This window comes from Malus domestica, chromosome 04 (genome assembly GCF_042453785.1).
Source record: "Malus domestica chromosome 04, GDT2T_hap1".
Lineage (NCBI taxonomy): Eukaryota > Viridiplantae > Streptophyta > Magnoliopsida > Rosales > Rosaceae > Malus > Malus domestica.
In genome coordinates this window covers 23,548,890-23,564,218 of record NC_091664.1, presented here as the reverse complement: position 1 = coordinate 23,564,218, position 15,329 = coordinate 23,548,890, and the positions used below count along the sequence as shown (strand labels likewise).

The 15,329-nt window shown below is 37.2% G+C and overlaps 3 protein-coding genes across 5 annotated transcripts; 1 reads left to right on the top strand and 2 right to left on the bottom strand.

Annotated features, from left to right (window-relative positions):
- Window positions 1-781: 781 nt before the first annotated feature.
- LOC103419380 (LIMR family protein At5g01460) lies at window positions 782-5,109 on the top strand. The gene is made up of 14 exons (XM_008357492.4): window positions 782-1,485; window positions 1,607-1,692; window positions 1,885-1,997; window positions 2,100-2,210; window positions 2,599-2,697; window positions 2,787-2,909; window positions 3,037-3,099; window positions 3,179-3,243; window positions 3,678-3,787; window positions 3,874-3,988; window positions 4,096-4,161; window positions 4,276-4,386; window positions 4,491-4,557; window positions 4,658-5,109. Exons 1-14 carry the CDS (start codon window positions 1,136-1,138, stop codon window positions 4,703-4,705), a joined length of 1,527 nt encoding a protein of 508 aa, XP_008355714.1. The 5' UTR covers window positions 782-1,135; the 3' UTR covers window positions 4,706-5,109.
- A 934-nt stretch (window positions 5,110-6,043) lies between these two features.
- LOC103419398 (GDSL esterase/lipase WDL1-like) lies at window positions 6,044-10,585 on the bottom strand. Of its 2 annotated transcripts, none has more exons than XM_029101254.2 (6): window positions 10,334-10,585; window positions 7,666-7,743; window positions 7,238-7,378; window positions 7,033-7,109; window positions 6,790-6,939; window positions 6,044-6,648 (listed from the first exon to the last, which is right to left on the bottom strand). In XM_029101254.2, exons 1-6 carry the CDS (start codon window positions 10,442-10,444, stop codon window positions 6,417-6,419), a joined length of 789 nt encoding a protein of 262 aa, XP_028957087.1. In that variant the 5' UTR covers window positions 10,445-10,585; the 3' UTR covers window positions 6,044-6,416. The 2 variants fall into 2 exon arrangements, with proteins under 2 accessions (XP_028957087.1, XP_070676765.1); XM_070820664.1 differs by having other exon boundaries at window positions 10,339-10,552.
- Window positions 10,586-12,133: 1,548 nt separating this feature from the next.
- Window positions 12,134-14,454, bottom strand: LOC103433603 (GDSL esterase/lipase WDL1-like). 2 transcript variants are annotated; one of them, XM_029101250.2, is made up of 5 exons: window positions 14,279-14,454; window positions 13,806-13,883; window positions 13,357-13,497; window positions 13,012-13,235; window positions 12,134-12,678 (listed from the first exon to the last, which is right to left on the bottom strand). In XM_029101250.2, exons 1-5 carry the CDS (start codon window positions 14,387-14,389, stop codon window positions 12,447-12,449), a joined length of 786 nt encoding a protein of 261 aa, XP_028957083.1. In that variant the 5' UTR covers window positions 14,390-14,454; the 3' UTR covers window positions 12,134-12,446. The 2 variants fall into 2 exon arrangements, with proteins under 2 accessions (XP_028957083.1, XP_028957085.1); XM_029101252.2 differs by lacking the exon at window positions 13,806-13,883.
- Between the last annotated feature and the right edge of the window lie 875 nt (window positions 14,455-15,329).

Here is a 15,329-nt window from a genome sequence, read left to right as displayed (position 1 = left end):
AAAATGTCTTCGTGGAAGCTCATTGAAGATGTTACGTTGTGTGAATGTTGGGTTCACACTACTCATGATCCGATTACGGGTAATGATATGGATAAGCGAGAAATGTGGAGTAAAATCACGAAAGCGTTTTGTGATGTACATGGAGAAAACGCCAGAACTAGTCAAGGTCTTCAAGGTCGTTGGAAAAAACTCAACGCATCCTTTACTTGTTGGAAAAACGCCATCTCTCATGCTTCCGGTAACATCCGTAGTGGGACAAGTTTAGCGGATCAGGTGACAATATTTTTATTTATTTATATGCATTCCACTCACATTAATATTTTGATTTATTTAATTTCGTATGTAATTTTTATGTAATTTTTATTTAATTTCTTATGTCATTTTTATTTAATTTCTTATGTCATTTTTATGTAATTTATATGCATTCCATCCGTATTAATATTTTGAATTTATTTATTTGTGTTACACCCGCATTTTTTAACACTATGTTATCCCACATTTTTATAGACACTACAAGCTCAAGCATTCTTTTAGACAAAATTTAAAAATATCTTAAATGGGCTGGGTGCCAGCGCATTTTGTAGGGATGAAGATCGTTTGTGCCAACGCATTTTTTCACTAGGTGCCAACGCATTTTTTTAGGGGTGGAGATGCCTTGGCCTATTATTGTTCACTGAAATCTGTTACTGTTCATTTGAGTGGATAAATGCGCTAGATGCTGGCACAAAGTCCTTAGGGGTGGAATTGCTCTTATACATATCTCGAACCGGCATCCAGCCTCAATGTTTGACAGCCTGTTGCTGTTTGTCGCGGACACCCCCTCGTTTTACAATAAAACCCCCGAACCACCTCCCTAGCCGCGCTTATCTCTTCAAGGACAGAACCGTAATTATAACTCCAACGGCAAAACAGACCTACAGGTCCTACACCACGTCACTGGAACCGAGCCCTCAACCTTTCCCGGTTTCCCCTTTCTCTCCCTCAACGGCTCTGCTTCTTTTCGAACCAGCGACAGAGATCTGCGATCACTCGAACGCGCAATTTCACATCCCTAACCCTAATTTCTGATTCCCCTTCTCGATCTCTCCGATTCGATTCGATTCGAATCGAGAGCAGCTGAAACGACGCCGCCGCGATGGGCGATTTCAACCTCGCGCTCGTCATCGTCGCCATTGTTCTCTGCATCATCGTCTTCGTCTTCAATGTCTACCTGCTCGTCAATTACCAGCACCCCGACGATAAGAACCAGGCATACTTCCCCAAATTCGTCGTCGTTTTGGGGCTCTCCGTCGCCGCGATTTCAATACTAATGCTGCCGGCCGACGTGGCCAACCGCCAGGCGTGTCGCCACGCGATATATAATGGCGCGTGCAATCTCACTCTCCCGATGAAGGATCTGTGGCTCGCAATCTATATCCTTGACGCCGTGCTCGTGTTCTTCATCATCCCCTTCGCTATGTTCTACTACGAAGGAGACCAGGACAAGTAGGTACTTCTAGGGTTTTTGATCGAAATTATCATTTTTATACAAATGTACGTCAGATTTTTGCGCGTATTCAGCTTTCTATTGTTGGTTTATGAATTGGGTTTTTGTTTTTGTGTTCAGGAGTGTTGGAAAACGGATTGGAAGCGCTTTGTTGTGGGTAGGGGTGACTGCCATTGTCTGCGCTCTTGTACTCGGAATCTTATACGGTTAGTTCCCTTCACTTGTCATTTTCATCTGAACATTTATTGCTTTGCACTGAAAGAATTGTTCTTTTTTGGACAATTGTGCGTCACGAGTTGTAAGTATTTTTTTGGTTAAATTTTGATTCTTTATTGTACATGTTTTGTTAGAAGACTCTGGATTGTGTGTCGTTTGTTTACTCTTTGATTGTTTATCAGGGCTAGTTGGGAAGGTGGACTTTACTATTAGGCACCTCTCTTCTTCCACAGCTTCCTTTCCCAGTTCATTTGACTTTTCTAGCAATAATGAATGCATAAATGGCGCAAAGACGGTATGAGCTTGTCACATGTGTTTTATTGGCCTATGATTACACCATCTTGGTCCTCTTACTCATATTGGTTTTATTTGTGTCCTGCTTCTCTTGTCCTTACAGTGCTCTGCATATCTTACAAGTGATACATCAGAGAAAACATGGACAATGCGTACTACCTTTCCAGAATATGTCGTTGCTCTTGCTACCATTGTTGGATCCGTGCTTTTTACCGTAAGTTTGTTCCCAGAAATCGTCACATATTTGTGTTGTTATTGAATATGCATGTGATAACTGGGGAGTCTTTACCCATTTTTAGATAAATGAGTGTGGATGATGAAAAGAGATCAGCTTCTTCTGTTTAAATCTTGAGAACTATTGTTTGGATAACTTGGCTACGGTCCAGCGGAGCAACATGCCTCTCATGAGTTCATTAGACTACCTTTCTTCTTTTGCAAGATACTATGTATGTATATACAGATATATATGTCTGTGTGGAAATATGTTAATTTTTATGTGTGTGTGTATAGTCAACAAAAATATTATAGTGACATTGCATTTTCCCATCTACTTTTTATATGGTATAAAATATATTAAATCTACATCCTTCTATATCATCCAGATATTTGGTGGTATTGGCATTGCTTGTCTACCGCTGGGACTCATATTTTCATTCATCCGGCGTCCAAAGGCTGTTATTACTCGGTCACAGTATATCAAGGTACTACTTTATTTTCTATCAAGCGTAAAGTTTAAGATGATGAAGATTGTTTGGATTGCTTATGGGTAGTTTTCCTTGTTATATTCTAGGAAGCTACTGAACTGGGCAAGAAAGCGAAAGAGTTGAAGAAAGCAGCTGATGCGCTTCATCAAGAAGAAAGAGGCGGCTCTAAGGGTAGAAAATGGCGTAAAAATGTAAAGGCAGTGGAAAAGGTATATCCAATTTCTGCATATAGTGTAAATTTTATTTCACAGTTAGGCATCAGTTTTTTTTTTTTTGGGGTTTTGTCTTGTTGTAACAACTTAAGTCATCAAAAGTTTTCTTTGCTTAATTTTGCAGGAGCTGCTTCAATTAGAAGAAGATGTAAAACTTCTAGAAGAGGTGTATCCTCAAGGAGAGAAAGTAAGGGGAATTACATATGTGACTTGTACATTTGATATATATAGCTCTCTTCTATTCTAATTGTCCTGCGTCAATCCAGGCTGAGACTGCTTGGGCTATGACGATTCTTGGGTACTTGGCAAAACTTGTGTTGGGAATTTTAGGGTGAGTGCTGATGTTGTCCATTTAATCATTGTAATATCTAATTATGCTTAATGATGGGCTTCCTGAGATGATTGAGATGAGATAGATATTTGAGTGCAGAAAGTCTTAGACAAGGAAGAAGAAAGATTATGTTTTGGAAGAGAAATTCAAGCATTTGATATAACTTATAATTATAATATATGCATTTCACTATGGTATATTTTTGTTCATGCTCACCGTAGGCAGTGATGTTTGAATATAGCTTGATTATGCTGTAACATTTATTAGCTTGGGTGGTTAGGAATACTTTATTCTCTGTAAGGATATGACGTGTTATCATTCATGATTTTTGTCATAGCATCTACTGCCATAGTTCTTGTTTTCTTGTGTGTCACGCTTTCTTTAATGACTATGATGATTTATTCATACTGAAACCTTTTGCCTGTGTTTTTCAGATTGATTGTTTCAGTGGCTTGGATTGCTCATATCGTCATATATCTATTGATTAGCCCTCCATTTTCTCCTTTCTTGAATGAAGTTTTCATCAAGCTGGATGATGTTTGGGGTACTTTCATAATATATTTCTCTTGCCTCTACATTATATAGTTTCTTCTGAATGAATGAGTTTGATCTGCTTATCTTCTTCATCAGGTCTTTTAGGCACTGTTGCGTTTGCATTCTTCTGCTTCTACCTCCTGCTTGCAGTCATTGCCGGGGCCATGATGCTTGGGATGAAATTAGTTTTCATCGCAATTCATCCGATGAAGTAATGATATTTCTGTTTCCAGCCTTATTTAATAGTTTTTGTGTGCACCTTCATAGTTTAATCACCAAAAGGCTTGGTTGCTCATAAATTTAATTTACTCGTTTCAGGTGGGGTGCTACTCTAATGAATTCATTTTTATTTAACGTGGGACTTATACTGCTTAGCTCCATCAGGTTAGTATCTTTGTGATTCTCATTTACATATTAGATGAAGACTGCATGTTCCCTAAATTTCTGAAGATTTCTATAAATCACGATTGTAATTATTATTGGTTTCCACTGTTTCAGTGTGATTCAGTTCTGCTCCACAGCATTTGCATACTATGCTCAAGCAACTGCAGCACAAGAAATATTTGGTCACACCTTGCAATCTCTTCGTGGAATTAGATATCTGTACAAGTGAGTTGTTCTCTTTTCTCCGATTGAATCTAATTAGACCTGTATGTATGTATGTATGTATGTTCCTACTGATATGGTTATACATTTTGGTATTTGCATTACAGGTACAATGTGTTCCAAATTGCATTTGTTGCCCTGGCGGGACTGACGTTTGTGTACTATGCTGCTTTTGTATGTTTTCTAACTGTATATTCTTTTTTTCTTTCTTTTCAGTTTATTAGTCTTTTCTATTGGCTTTCAAGAGTAAAGTATTATTGGTTTAAAATTTCAGGGATGGAGAAGAAAAAAACCTAGCGGCAGGTTCCAACTTTCGTCCTAATTTACGTTTTCCCTAGAACAGCATGCACCGACTTGTAGCTGTTGGAATTCCTGGATTCATCATCTCTTTACGGAGTGATTTTCACATTCGGATGCGTATGCCTAGTTTTGATCTAACGTTGAAAGGTTTTGGAGGAGTAGGCGGAAATATCCGAGTTTGCATTGGGTTAGTGCAGGGGGAGTGGCATGTTCAGTGTTCTGCTGCTGCCACCGCGGTTTGTTTTCCCCCGTTTGTATGTAAATTTCCTTTATTTGACTTCTTTTGTTACAAATTGGTCTGGTCTTGTAATCGTGTTAATCCTTTGCAGACGTGGAAACTGGGTCCCTGGAACTGCCCTTGATGTAACATAACCACTGGGAACAAATTATTGTACGAGCAACCAATTTTAGTTTCATTTTTGCTCACATTTACGGGTAGCAATTTTAGACACGACACTTTGTGACTCAAAATATAGACTCTACTTGCCCGTGACGCTGTGTTCAGCAGTGCCATCGGCCCTGGGCGGGTCATAAGGCGAATCCTCTGCGAATTTCTGTTGGTAACGATATCCTGTGTAGGCTGGGCTTCCAGTCTGCTTATCTAACCACCTTCAGTATGTCCTCCTCCACAACTGCGTTCCCTTAAGACGAAAAATGGATTCCATCCGTCCCAGTTCAAGTGGTAAACCCAACGATTAATCTTCAATCAATATCGGATTAAGTGGAAAGACAAATTACTATGTGGAAACTGCACGTACTTAAAGCAGACAATAGGCCAGTCTTTTGTTTTCTGAATTGAAGTCCATAGATCAACAGCCATGACATCGTACTCCCTTCACGCCTCTAAACAAGCATCTGAATACATTTTGCAGCACTCGTTTGTTCGAACCTGCTCCAGAATTCTGCCACTGATTTTGGTTTGAAACCAAGCTGTTACGGTTGATTGGCAAAATAAAGAAACTAACACAAAATCATCGCCGTAGACCCATAAGCACCTGTAACTTAGATGTATTTGTTCCTCGTTGAGAGGAGGAGCAGTAAGAGAGATGATACGAACCAAATGTTTCTCTTCTGCATATTTTCATGTACAGCTGGATCCAGACTTAGAGCAGTGCTGGAGCTCAGTCAATAATCTGTAGTTAGTGTCTGAATGGAGGGAAACCAAGAGAAAACTTGGACTGCAAGTATCAGAAACCTTGGTACGGATGTCTGCAGTTTGATTTTTTCTGCAGACATATAGAACTTTTGAGAGATGACAAGGACAAGCTATACGATGACCTGGACTCGGTTCGCTTCGCTGACTTGGATCCTTATGTGTCTCAATAGTAACAGCCTTAACGTGAAGGTTGGGGGCCAATCATTGTGTAACCTCAACATTATACATATATATATAAATAGTAAACTTTGACGATTATAATATAATCCATCTTAAGAAGGGTACCAATACCCTTAATAATAGACGGGCAACATAAAATTTTCCATGGATTAATTCTGGAGACGTTTTTCCAAAATTTTCCATGGATTATAATTCTCCTTTTGGTACAAAGGAGGCCTTAGGCCGAAGACGTGAGAGTTAAACTCTTGCCGTGGACTTGAATGCTCTCTACTATTGGATCTACATCAAGTGCTTAATTATGATCACTTATGCAAAGTACTCTTAGTATCAAGCTTAAATATCAATATCCGTTGCCTTCGGCCATATGATTCAGCTAGGTTTCTGCTAATCATATATCTTAAATCTCATTGCTAAGCCCCCACTTCATCGGACTCGCCGCAACGCTCTGCTCAGCAATGTTCACAGTTGTGGTTCCATCAGCACCGGGCGGGTCATAAGGTGAATCTTCCGAAAATTCTGTTGGCAACGACTTCCAGTGTAGGCAGGGCTCCCAGTCTGCTTCCCTAAGAACCTTCAGTATCTCCTCCGCCACAATCTTGCTCCCTTCGGATGAAAAATGGATTCCATCCCTGGACAGAACAGTACCAAACACACACACCCACCCATCCCACAAATGGTAAGTCCAACGATTAGCTTAATTAAGTGGAGTTGATAAACAATATAATGCCTGATTAATTGGAAAGATAATTTACATATGAAATTATACGTACCTAAAGCAAGTAGTAGACCAGTCTTTTCTTTTCTGAATTGAAGTCCACAAATCAACACCCTTGACATCAAACTCCCGGCACACCTCTAAACAAGCATCCGAATATATTTTGCAGGACTCATTTGTTCGCTTCTGCGGCGAAGTTTGGTCACTGATTTTGTGTTTAGAAAGAACGAGATAAAGAAAACAAAGCTCTTAGAACAGATCAGAAAAAGGAAAGATAGAACTCATCACTACAAAGCACCTCAAATTTTCACGTATTTGTTCCTCGTTGACAGGAGGAGCAGTAAGAAAGATGACCCGAGTTTTTTCTGAAAGGCTCTGGCAAAAAATATGTATCCGTTAGTACTGTTAGATTTATATGCATTACACACCAAGAAGTTGCTTATATAAATGTCATGATCCATGATTCCGGATCTGTATATTTTCACTGTTCTACAGATCATCACCTTTAAATGTTTAGCAATCTTCCGCATATTTTCTACATATTCTTTAAGTGGTACATGAGCACCTAGGCCCGACGGATGAGGATGCATTGAATCGTTACCACCGAAATAAACTATCACCAAAGACGGCTGAGTTGTAGCATCCTGTATATGTCAAATTTAATCACACACATCAGCATCAAAACTACTACGTATTAGGAAGAAGTATCTCGTATTCAATTTTCAGACACCAATCGTACGAGCTATGTTCTATATGTTCTTGCACCTAAGTTTGAATTTAGTATATGCAAGCATAAACGCGCAGACATGCTATACTGATAGTTGGATTTGACACAAATGTTGAAGTCAGTGCGTCGTTGATGTGAATTTATACAGCCCCTTGAATGCTTTGCCCATAAAGTCCCTAAGGCGAGATGTTGATGAACATATACCTTAGGAAAAACTTGGTCCAAAACTTGCAGAGCACGCCTCGAGTTCCAACCAGCATATCCTCGCAGCAGTACGTCCGCCTATGCTCGAAAAGATTAAGATCAGTGATGTTATAATTAACATGAAACTTTATAAACATTTCATCTTTAGCAGTTCTCATTTTTTGTGACAGAGATAGATGAGAAGTATGCGAGAGAAATGACGGAAATAAAGAATGGAGGAAAGATGATAGAGATGTAGAAGAAATTTAATAGAAAGGCACACAAAATGAAGACTAAAACCGAAAAATCGTTTTAAGGTTTTTTCATTTTCAAGATTTTGCTTTCATTATTTCTTCTTTATCTCTTGTTTTCCCTCATATACATTTCTCATATTTCAAGCATGAAGGGTGAAAATTAAAAACAAAAAACAAAAGGGGTACAAAATAGAAGTTCTCTTAAACAAGGATAAAACTAAAAGACAACTACAGTACAAATTTACCAACAAACTAAAGAGACCCTGGAGGAGAATGGAAAAATAAATATAAACTGGGAAAAAAACATAAATAAAAGAAGAGTAAATTGTAGCAATGGTTCCTCAACTTTAATCCAATTGGAGCAATGGTCCCTTAACTAAAAATCCATTACCATTGGTCCCTCAACTTATCAAAATGTGTAGCTATAATCTTTTTCATCAATTTCTTCAAAATTTTGTCAAAATAAGTTATGTTGGAATAACCATTTATATAATTAGGATCCCTCAACTCATCAAAGTGTGTAATTATGGTCATTTTTGTCAACTACGTCAAATTTTTTGTTAAAACGAGTTATGTTGGAAGAACCATTGCTACAATTGGGTTAAAGTTAAGGGACCATTTCTCTAGTTGAATTAAAGTTGAGGGACCAATGGTAATGGATTTTTAGTTGAGGGACCATAGCTGCACGCTTTGATGAGTTTATGGACCAATGGTAATAGATTTTTAGTTGAGTGACCATTGCTACAATTAAGTTAAAGTTAAAGGATTATAACTACAATTTACTCATAAAAGAAATACATATTGATCTTTAGAAAAAAGAGAGAAATATTACTTGTACATGACTCGTCATTTCAATGCGTAATAATTTTGAAATAATACGTATATGAAAAGACTAATCGTGCACAGCCTTCCTTCTTGCACCAATATATTTGACAACGATGCACAAACAAATATATATATATATATATATATATATATATATATATATATGGAAATCAAAACTACTTTCACTTTGGAAAAGTAACTATCAGATAAATCCAATATTTCGTACCTCATTCATCGAATCTTCCTTTCTTGATTGGTCGTTTAAAAGAAGAGGGCGGAAAGTAAAGTATGAGGCCAGGTCCCCATTGTCAAAAATCCAAAATTCATCCTAATGGTGGTCCAAACATTGCTTTAACAACTAGTTCTAATTAGCTACCATAATTAATTCCATAATAATTACTTGGGTTAACATCATTTCACACTCTTCATGTTTAAGCTGATTTTCGAAATATACCACAAAAATTTTAATTTTCTCATATTGTACTAGTTCTGAAATTGATGGTGTGATGGGTGAAAGACCATTTTTTAGGTTGACATATAAGCCACACTGCACCACGCGGACGAACAAATGAATCATCATCAGCTTTTGCTTCACTTAAATCAATGTTGTAATATATAACAACCCAAGAACAGGTCCCACACATGACAGTTCGTCTATTTACACATGACAGGTCCCATATATATTATATGCAATATAAATAGAGTCAGATTATACTTTTCCCAGAGTAAAATATCCCAATAAACATCAGACTCAGTTGCTGGTGGTCGAGATAATGGGAATATGATCCTTTTTTTAGGGATCCAGATGATCAATCAATCGTGTTCATTTATCGTACATCGTATGATTATAAATTATTTTAAATTAAATATAAATAGTACTTAACGAAAATTGACCGTACGATGTACGATGAACGGACACGATTAATTAAATCCCAGATCCCCACAAAGAGAATTCAGAAAGGATCTTTGTCCGAGATAATGATAATTATACACTAATGGAACATTAAAGAAAAATTAAATAACATAAATTATTGATGGAAACTGACAGTTAAAAGAAAGCTTTTTCTAGCTAGTTCATGAATGTGTGAACTAGAAGAGTTCAAATAAAGATAACAAGATCATGCATATAAGGACATCTAAAAAGATAAGAATGAAAAATGCAAACATTGTCAAGGTGATTTGCTAAGTTGACGGTGGGGTTTACCTACTAACCCGAAAGTTTATGGCGTGTTTAATTTGTGCTTAGCAACATAAGATGGTAACGAATCTCACCAGTTTTATTTACTCTCCACACAACAAATCATTTTAATTCATGCTTATTAGTTAATTACACGTCAACGGAAATACATGCATTAATCTATATATATATGTATATGTATAAACTTAGAGAGATTAATAAAAAGCGTGATGACTCACCCACGACTAAGAATAAAGATTGCCCAACAATCAACATGAAAAGTTCATCAGACATCAATTCATGTCTTTGAAAATTTGATAAAGAAAATCGCTATAAATTTTGTTTATAAGCAATTATAAAACTGAAATTAATTAACCATATATAAAAATTCGTGAGGAAAAGAGATGATGAGAAGAAATTTGATGAAGAACACCTTACGAGCATATAGGTCAGCGAGAATGGCACCCCATCCTCCATGGCTGTAACTGAACTGGACGATGGACGAACCAAATATCACAAACTGAGGTCTTACTGGTCCGACCATCTCTCTCTCTCTCTCTCTCTAGAACACAGTCTCCCGCTAACTCTGTAATTCTCTCTGGCCTGGATACCTTCTTTGCTGCAAATACTACCACGTAATGCCAGAGGTAGGTAGCTTTTATAAACACACTCTTACTTTTCTCTATTTTATTTTTGTAATTCGGAACGCAATTAGGAAACATACTATTCATCACTTGGTTGCGTACACAAGCTGACAACATCACGTGTCAATCACACAAGAACATGGAGATAAACTAACACATATTTTTTTATTTCTTGATACAAAACATTGTAACCATGTTAAATGTCTTTTTCGTAGATATTGGGGATGAAATTTTAACTAATTCAAATGGGAGGGGATTGGAACAAGTTGTGAATAGTGTTCAAGGCCAATGGTCATCTTAAAGATTTTGACAAAGTGACAAGGAGAAGGAATTCGAACTGCATAGGGGCAGAGACAGAGTCAGAAATTTCTTCTAGTGGGGGCAACAGAAAATAACTAAGAAAACCTTATTATAGTATGGTTATACGCAATATGATATTAATGATGATTTCAAATGATGATGTATTACAATTCCAATGTTACAAAAATTTCAATATAGTAGTGGAAAGTGACAAAGTGATGAGAAAAATATAAGTACATGATAGGCAGGAGAGGGTTTTTTCGGTTTGAATGACAGAACAAGAGCACTATTGCTCATAAAATATTTGATATGGAGTATAAGTAGAATGAATATATGTTAGATATTAAATACATATATTTTCTTTAAAGATAACCCATGTATATTATATAATTGTAATCTACAACTAAATAAACGAATTACTTGAGTGGTGGCATCTGCCCCAGTGAGCCTTCATTGGCTCCGTCCATGCATAGGGGAACAGGTACAACTCAAACCAACTAGTAAAATCTAACATTTTTATAATTAATTGAGGACAAGGATTATTCACCTCTTTACTACCATAAATAAATGCATTCTTTATAGGGATAACAACAATTCACCCGCATAAAGAAATCCCTACACTTTCTCCCCTCTCTCTTCCCTTGTCAAATAAGTTGGCCCAACACTAATATAAAATTTTCTCATTGAAAAAAAAAAACTGCCTTTATTTTTGTTAGAAGTCAGTTCTCTCCAAATCAAAAAATTACTTTTTTTTTGTGGAACTGTTATTGGCAGTCTAAAAATATCATTTTGCACTCTTCACAATTGTATTTTCATTATAAATATATAAATTTTGGAGTGCAAAATAAAATTTTGAAATGATAGTAACAATTCTATATTTTTTAATGGGGAGAGTGTGGCAAACTTTATAATTTTGGTATACGAAATATGAGACATATATCACTAAAATTGTAGAAAAAGAATTTAATCAAATCTCTAAAAGCAACAAGTGTTTAGTATTAAGATGCGTTACGTGGATATTATATAGGGTGTTGCCATTGTGCAATTCAATAATTTATTTAGAGTGTCAATAATATCTCTTATTATGTAATAGTTTAACATCTCCGATTAAGTTATAATTTATTTTGTTTCACATGTTAAAATTCATTTTTGCCGTGAAAGAAGCATTTGTACCAGTGATCTCACTTACAAGAAGGTGCGTGTTCATCTGACGAGCACGTAGTGATGAGTGCTTGGATTCTGGGGAGGGTTATAATAACCATTTGTCTCAAAACATTTAAGGCAGAATCTTTATCAAATGTAAATTCAGAATATGATTCACTTATAATTTTCCTTTAGCATCGGTACAAAGGAGGCCTTAGGCCAAGGTTGAGGAAGAGCGAGAGTTAAAACTCTTGTCTTGAGCTTGAATACTCTCTGCTATTGTATGTACAAGTCCTCAATTATTATCACTCGTGCAAAGTACTCTTAGTAATTAACAGGCCGAATTCTATACAGCCATTATCTACCTTTGGCTGTATGATTCAGCTAGGGTTCTGCTATTGAATTATATATACATGTGTGTGTGTGTGGGGGAAAAGCAAATCAAACGTGCACTATATCTTAAATCTCATTGCTTAGTCCCCAGTGCTTGACACTCTCATTAACGCTGATCTCAGCGATGTTTATAGTTGTTTTTCCATCAGCAGCGGGCGGATCATAAGGCGAATCCTCCGAAAATTCCGTTGGCAATGATTTCCAGTGTAGGCGGGGCTCCCAGTCTGCTTCCCTAAGCACCTTCAGTATCTCCTCTCCCACAATCTTGCTCCCTTCGGATGAAAAATGGACTCCATCCCTGGACAGATCAGCATCATACACACACCAAATCGTTAGATAAGTGGAATTGTTAAACGTTTGGGAGCTGTTATTGACACTCCAAAAAGGTCATCATGCACTTTGCATTTGTGAAATAAATAAAGGTCGTACCCAGTGCACAAGGCTCCCGCTTTACGCAGGGTCTGGGAGAGGTGAATGTCGGCTAGCCTTACCCCCATTTATGGAGAGGCTGCTCCCAAATTTGTGAAATAAATAATAAAGTAGAAATGCAAGATGATATTTTCAAAGTGCCAATAACAACTCCTTATCTGATTAAGTGGAAAGACAATTTATAATATGAAATTGAACATACGTAAAGCACGTAGTAGACCAGTCTTTTCTTTTTTGAATTGAAGTCCATAAATCAACACCTTTGATATCTAACTCCCGGCACACCTCTAAACAAGCATCTGAATATTTTTTGCAGGACTCGTTTGTTCGCTTCTCTGGCGGAACATAGTCACTGGCTTCATGAATTTGTTCCTCGTTGACAGGAGGAGCAGTAAGAAAGATAACGCGAGTTTTTTCTGAAAGACTCTGGCAACCAGATGAATCTGTTAGTTATACTGTTAGAATTATATGCATTACGCGCCAAAAAAGTTGTTTATACAAATGTCATCCATATCTTGCAGATTTTCACCTCTCTACAGATTATTACCTTTAAATGTTTAGCAATCTTTCTCATATTTTCGATATATTCAGGAAGTGGTACATGAGCGCCTAGCCCTGACGGATGAGGATCCATCGAATCATTACCACCGAAATAAACTATCACCAAAGATGGCTGAATTTTGGCATCCTGTATATGTCAATTATAATCACACAACATTAGCATCAAAACTACATGTATAAGTACGTATTAGGAAGAAGCATCTCCTATGCAGTTTCCGGACACCGATTGTATGAGCTATATTCTATATGTTCTTGAACCTGAGTTCTGATTCAGTACACACACCCGCAAACGCACAGACATACAATTAGACGTACTGCTCATATGGCGTTGACACAGATATCAAACATGTCACTCGTTAAAGTGAATTAATAAACTCCTTGAATGCATTATCCCTCAGTTAAAGACCCTCAGGTAAGATCTCCATATACACGCACCTTGGGAAATACTTGATCCAAAACCAGCAAAGCACGCCTCGAGTTCCAACCAGCGTATCCTCGCACCAGTACGTCGGCCTATATTCCCGAAGAGATTAAGGTCGGTAATGCCATTAACATGGAACTTTATCTAGGACATGAAAATGTAGGGCCTATTTGATAAGCATTTCATCTTTAGTTTTTAGTTTTCATATTCGTGTTACAAATGGAGGAGAAATTGTACCAGAAATTCAGATTTCATCGCCATGCTGGTTCACACATTGTTTTCCAATTAGTATTATGCAATATTGTATCACAAAGTAAAAGAGAATTAAGAGACGGTTTTTAATAAAGAGTGCACGAAATTTATGTCTTCGAAAAAGAAAATCACACTAGTTTTTTTATAAGCAATTATAAAAGTGAAATTAATTGATCATATGTATATAAATATTCTTGAGGAAAAGAGATGACGATAAAGAAATTTGATGAAGTACCTTACGAGCATAGAGGTCAGCGAGAATGGCACTCCATCCTCCATTGCCGAAGCTGAACTGGACAATGGACGAGCCAAATATCACAAACTGAGGTCTTGTTGGTCCGACCATCTCTCTCTCTCTCTCTCTCTCTCTCTCTCTCTCTCTCTCTCTCTCTCTCTCTCTTTCTCCTTTTTCTTACGTTATGGTTGGAGTAGGTTTAGGCTTCTATATATATAGTTGATTTTTTATTTACAACGCAAGTAGAAAAATCAGAAACAATTTTTGGCACCAAGTTGATTACCCTAGATATAGGGGGAGGGGATTCAAACTCGGATTTAAAGGGAAGGAGATCCAAACAAGTTGCCAAAGTGTGCAAGGGGGCAAGGCCAACGGACATTTTAAAGAATTCTTTTTTTGGATAAAGTGATGTCCAAACTTCCAAGGAACGGCCGCGATCCTAATCAACTAGTCAACTCATGTCTTACATATTTGTGTTCAATTGAATTAAAAATAAATAAAAAAACAATTTAGAAATGAACGCTCTGGAAATACTAGAGGTGTACAATATGTAAACAAATAATTCACTCGACACAATTTCATCCTCGTTCATTTTTCCGAAGAGGGTTTTATTAATTTGAGTTCGACCCTTCTAGGCTACGTGCCTATTAATTGCAACCCTTCTTTTGGAAAAGGAATACCCTTTGATTCCAATTTGAATAAATAGTAATTTGGGGATTTTGGTGTTTATTTGATTTTGTGACTGCACCTAGGTAGAACCCTAGATTGCCTACGTACCCTCGTTGAGGGATCAAGTCACTCGTAGTTCTTTATGTATTTGTTGGGATTTGATGCCTTGTGCATTTTCAACTCATGCAGGCAATGAGCATTTGATGCCTTATGCAGTTTTAGCTCATGCGCGCGAAGACTTTGAGCCATTGGAGCGTTTGATGCCTTGTGTAGTTTTAGCTCTTGCGGGCAAGGACTTTAAACCATTGGAGTGGAATATGGCTTAGTGCCATTTGAGATTTGATGAGGCTTTGTGCCATTTGACCACTTCGGTAATTAAAGG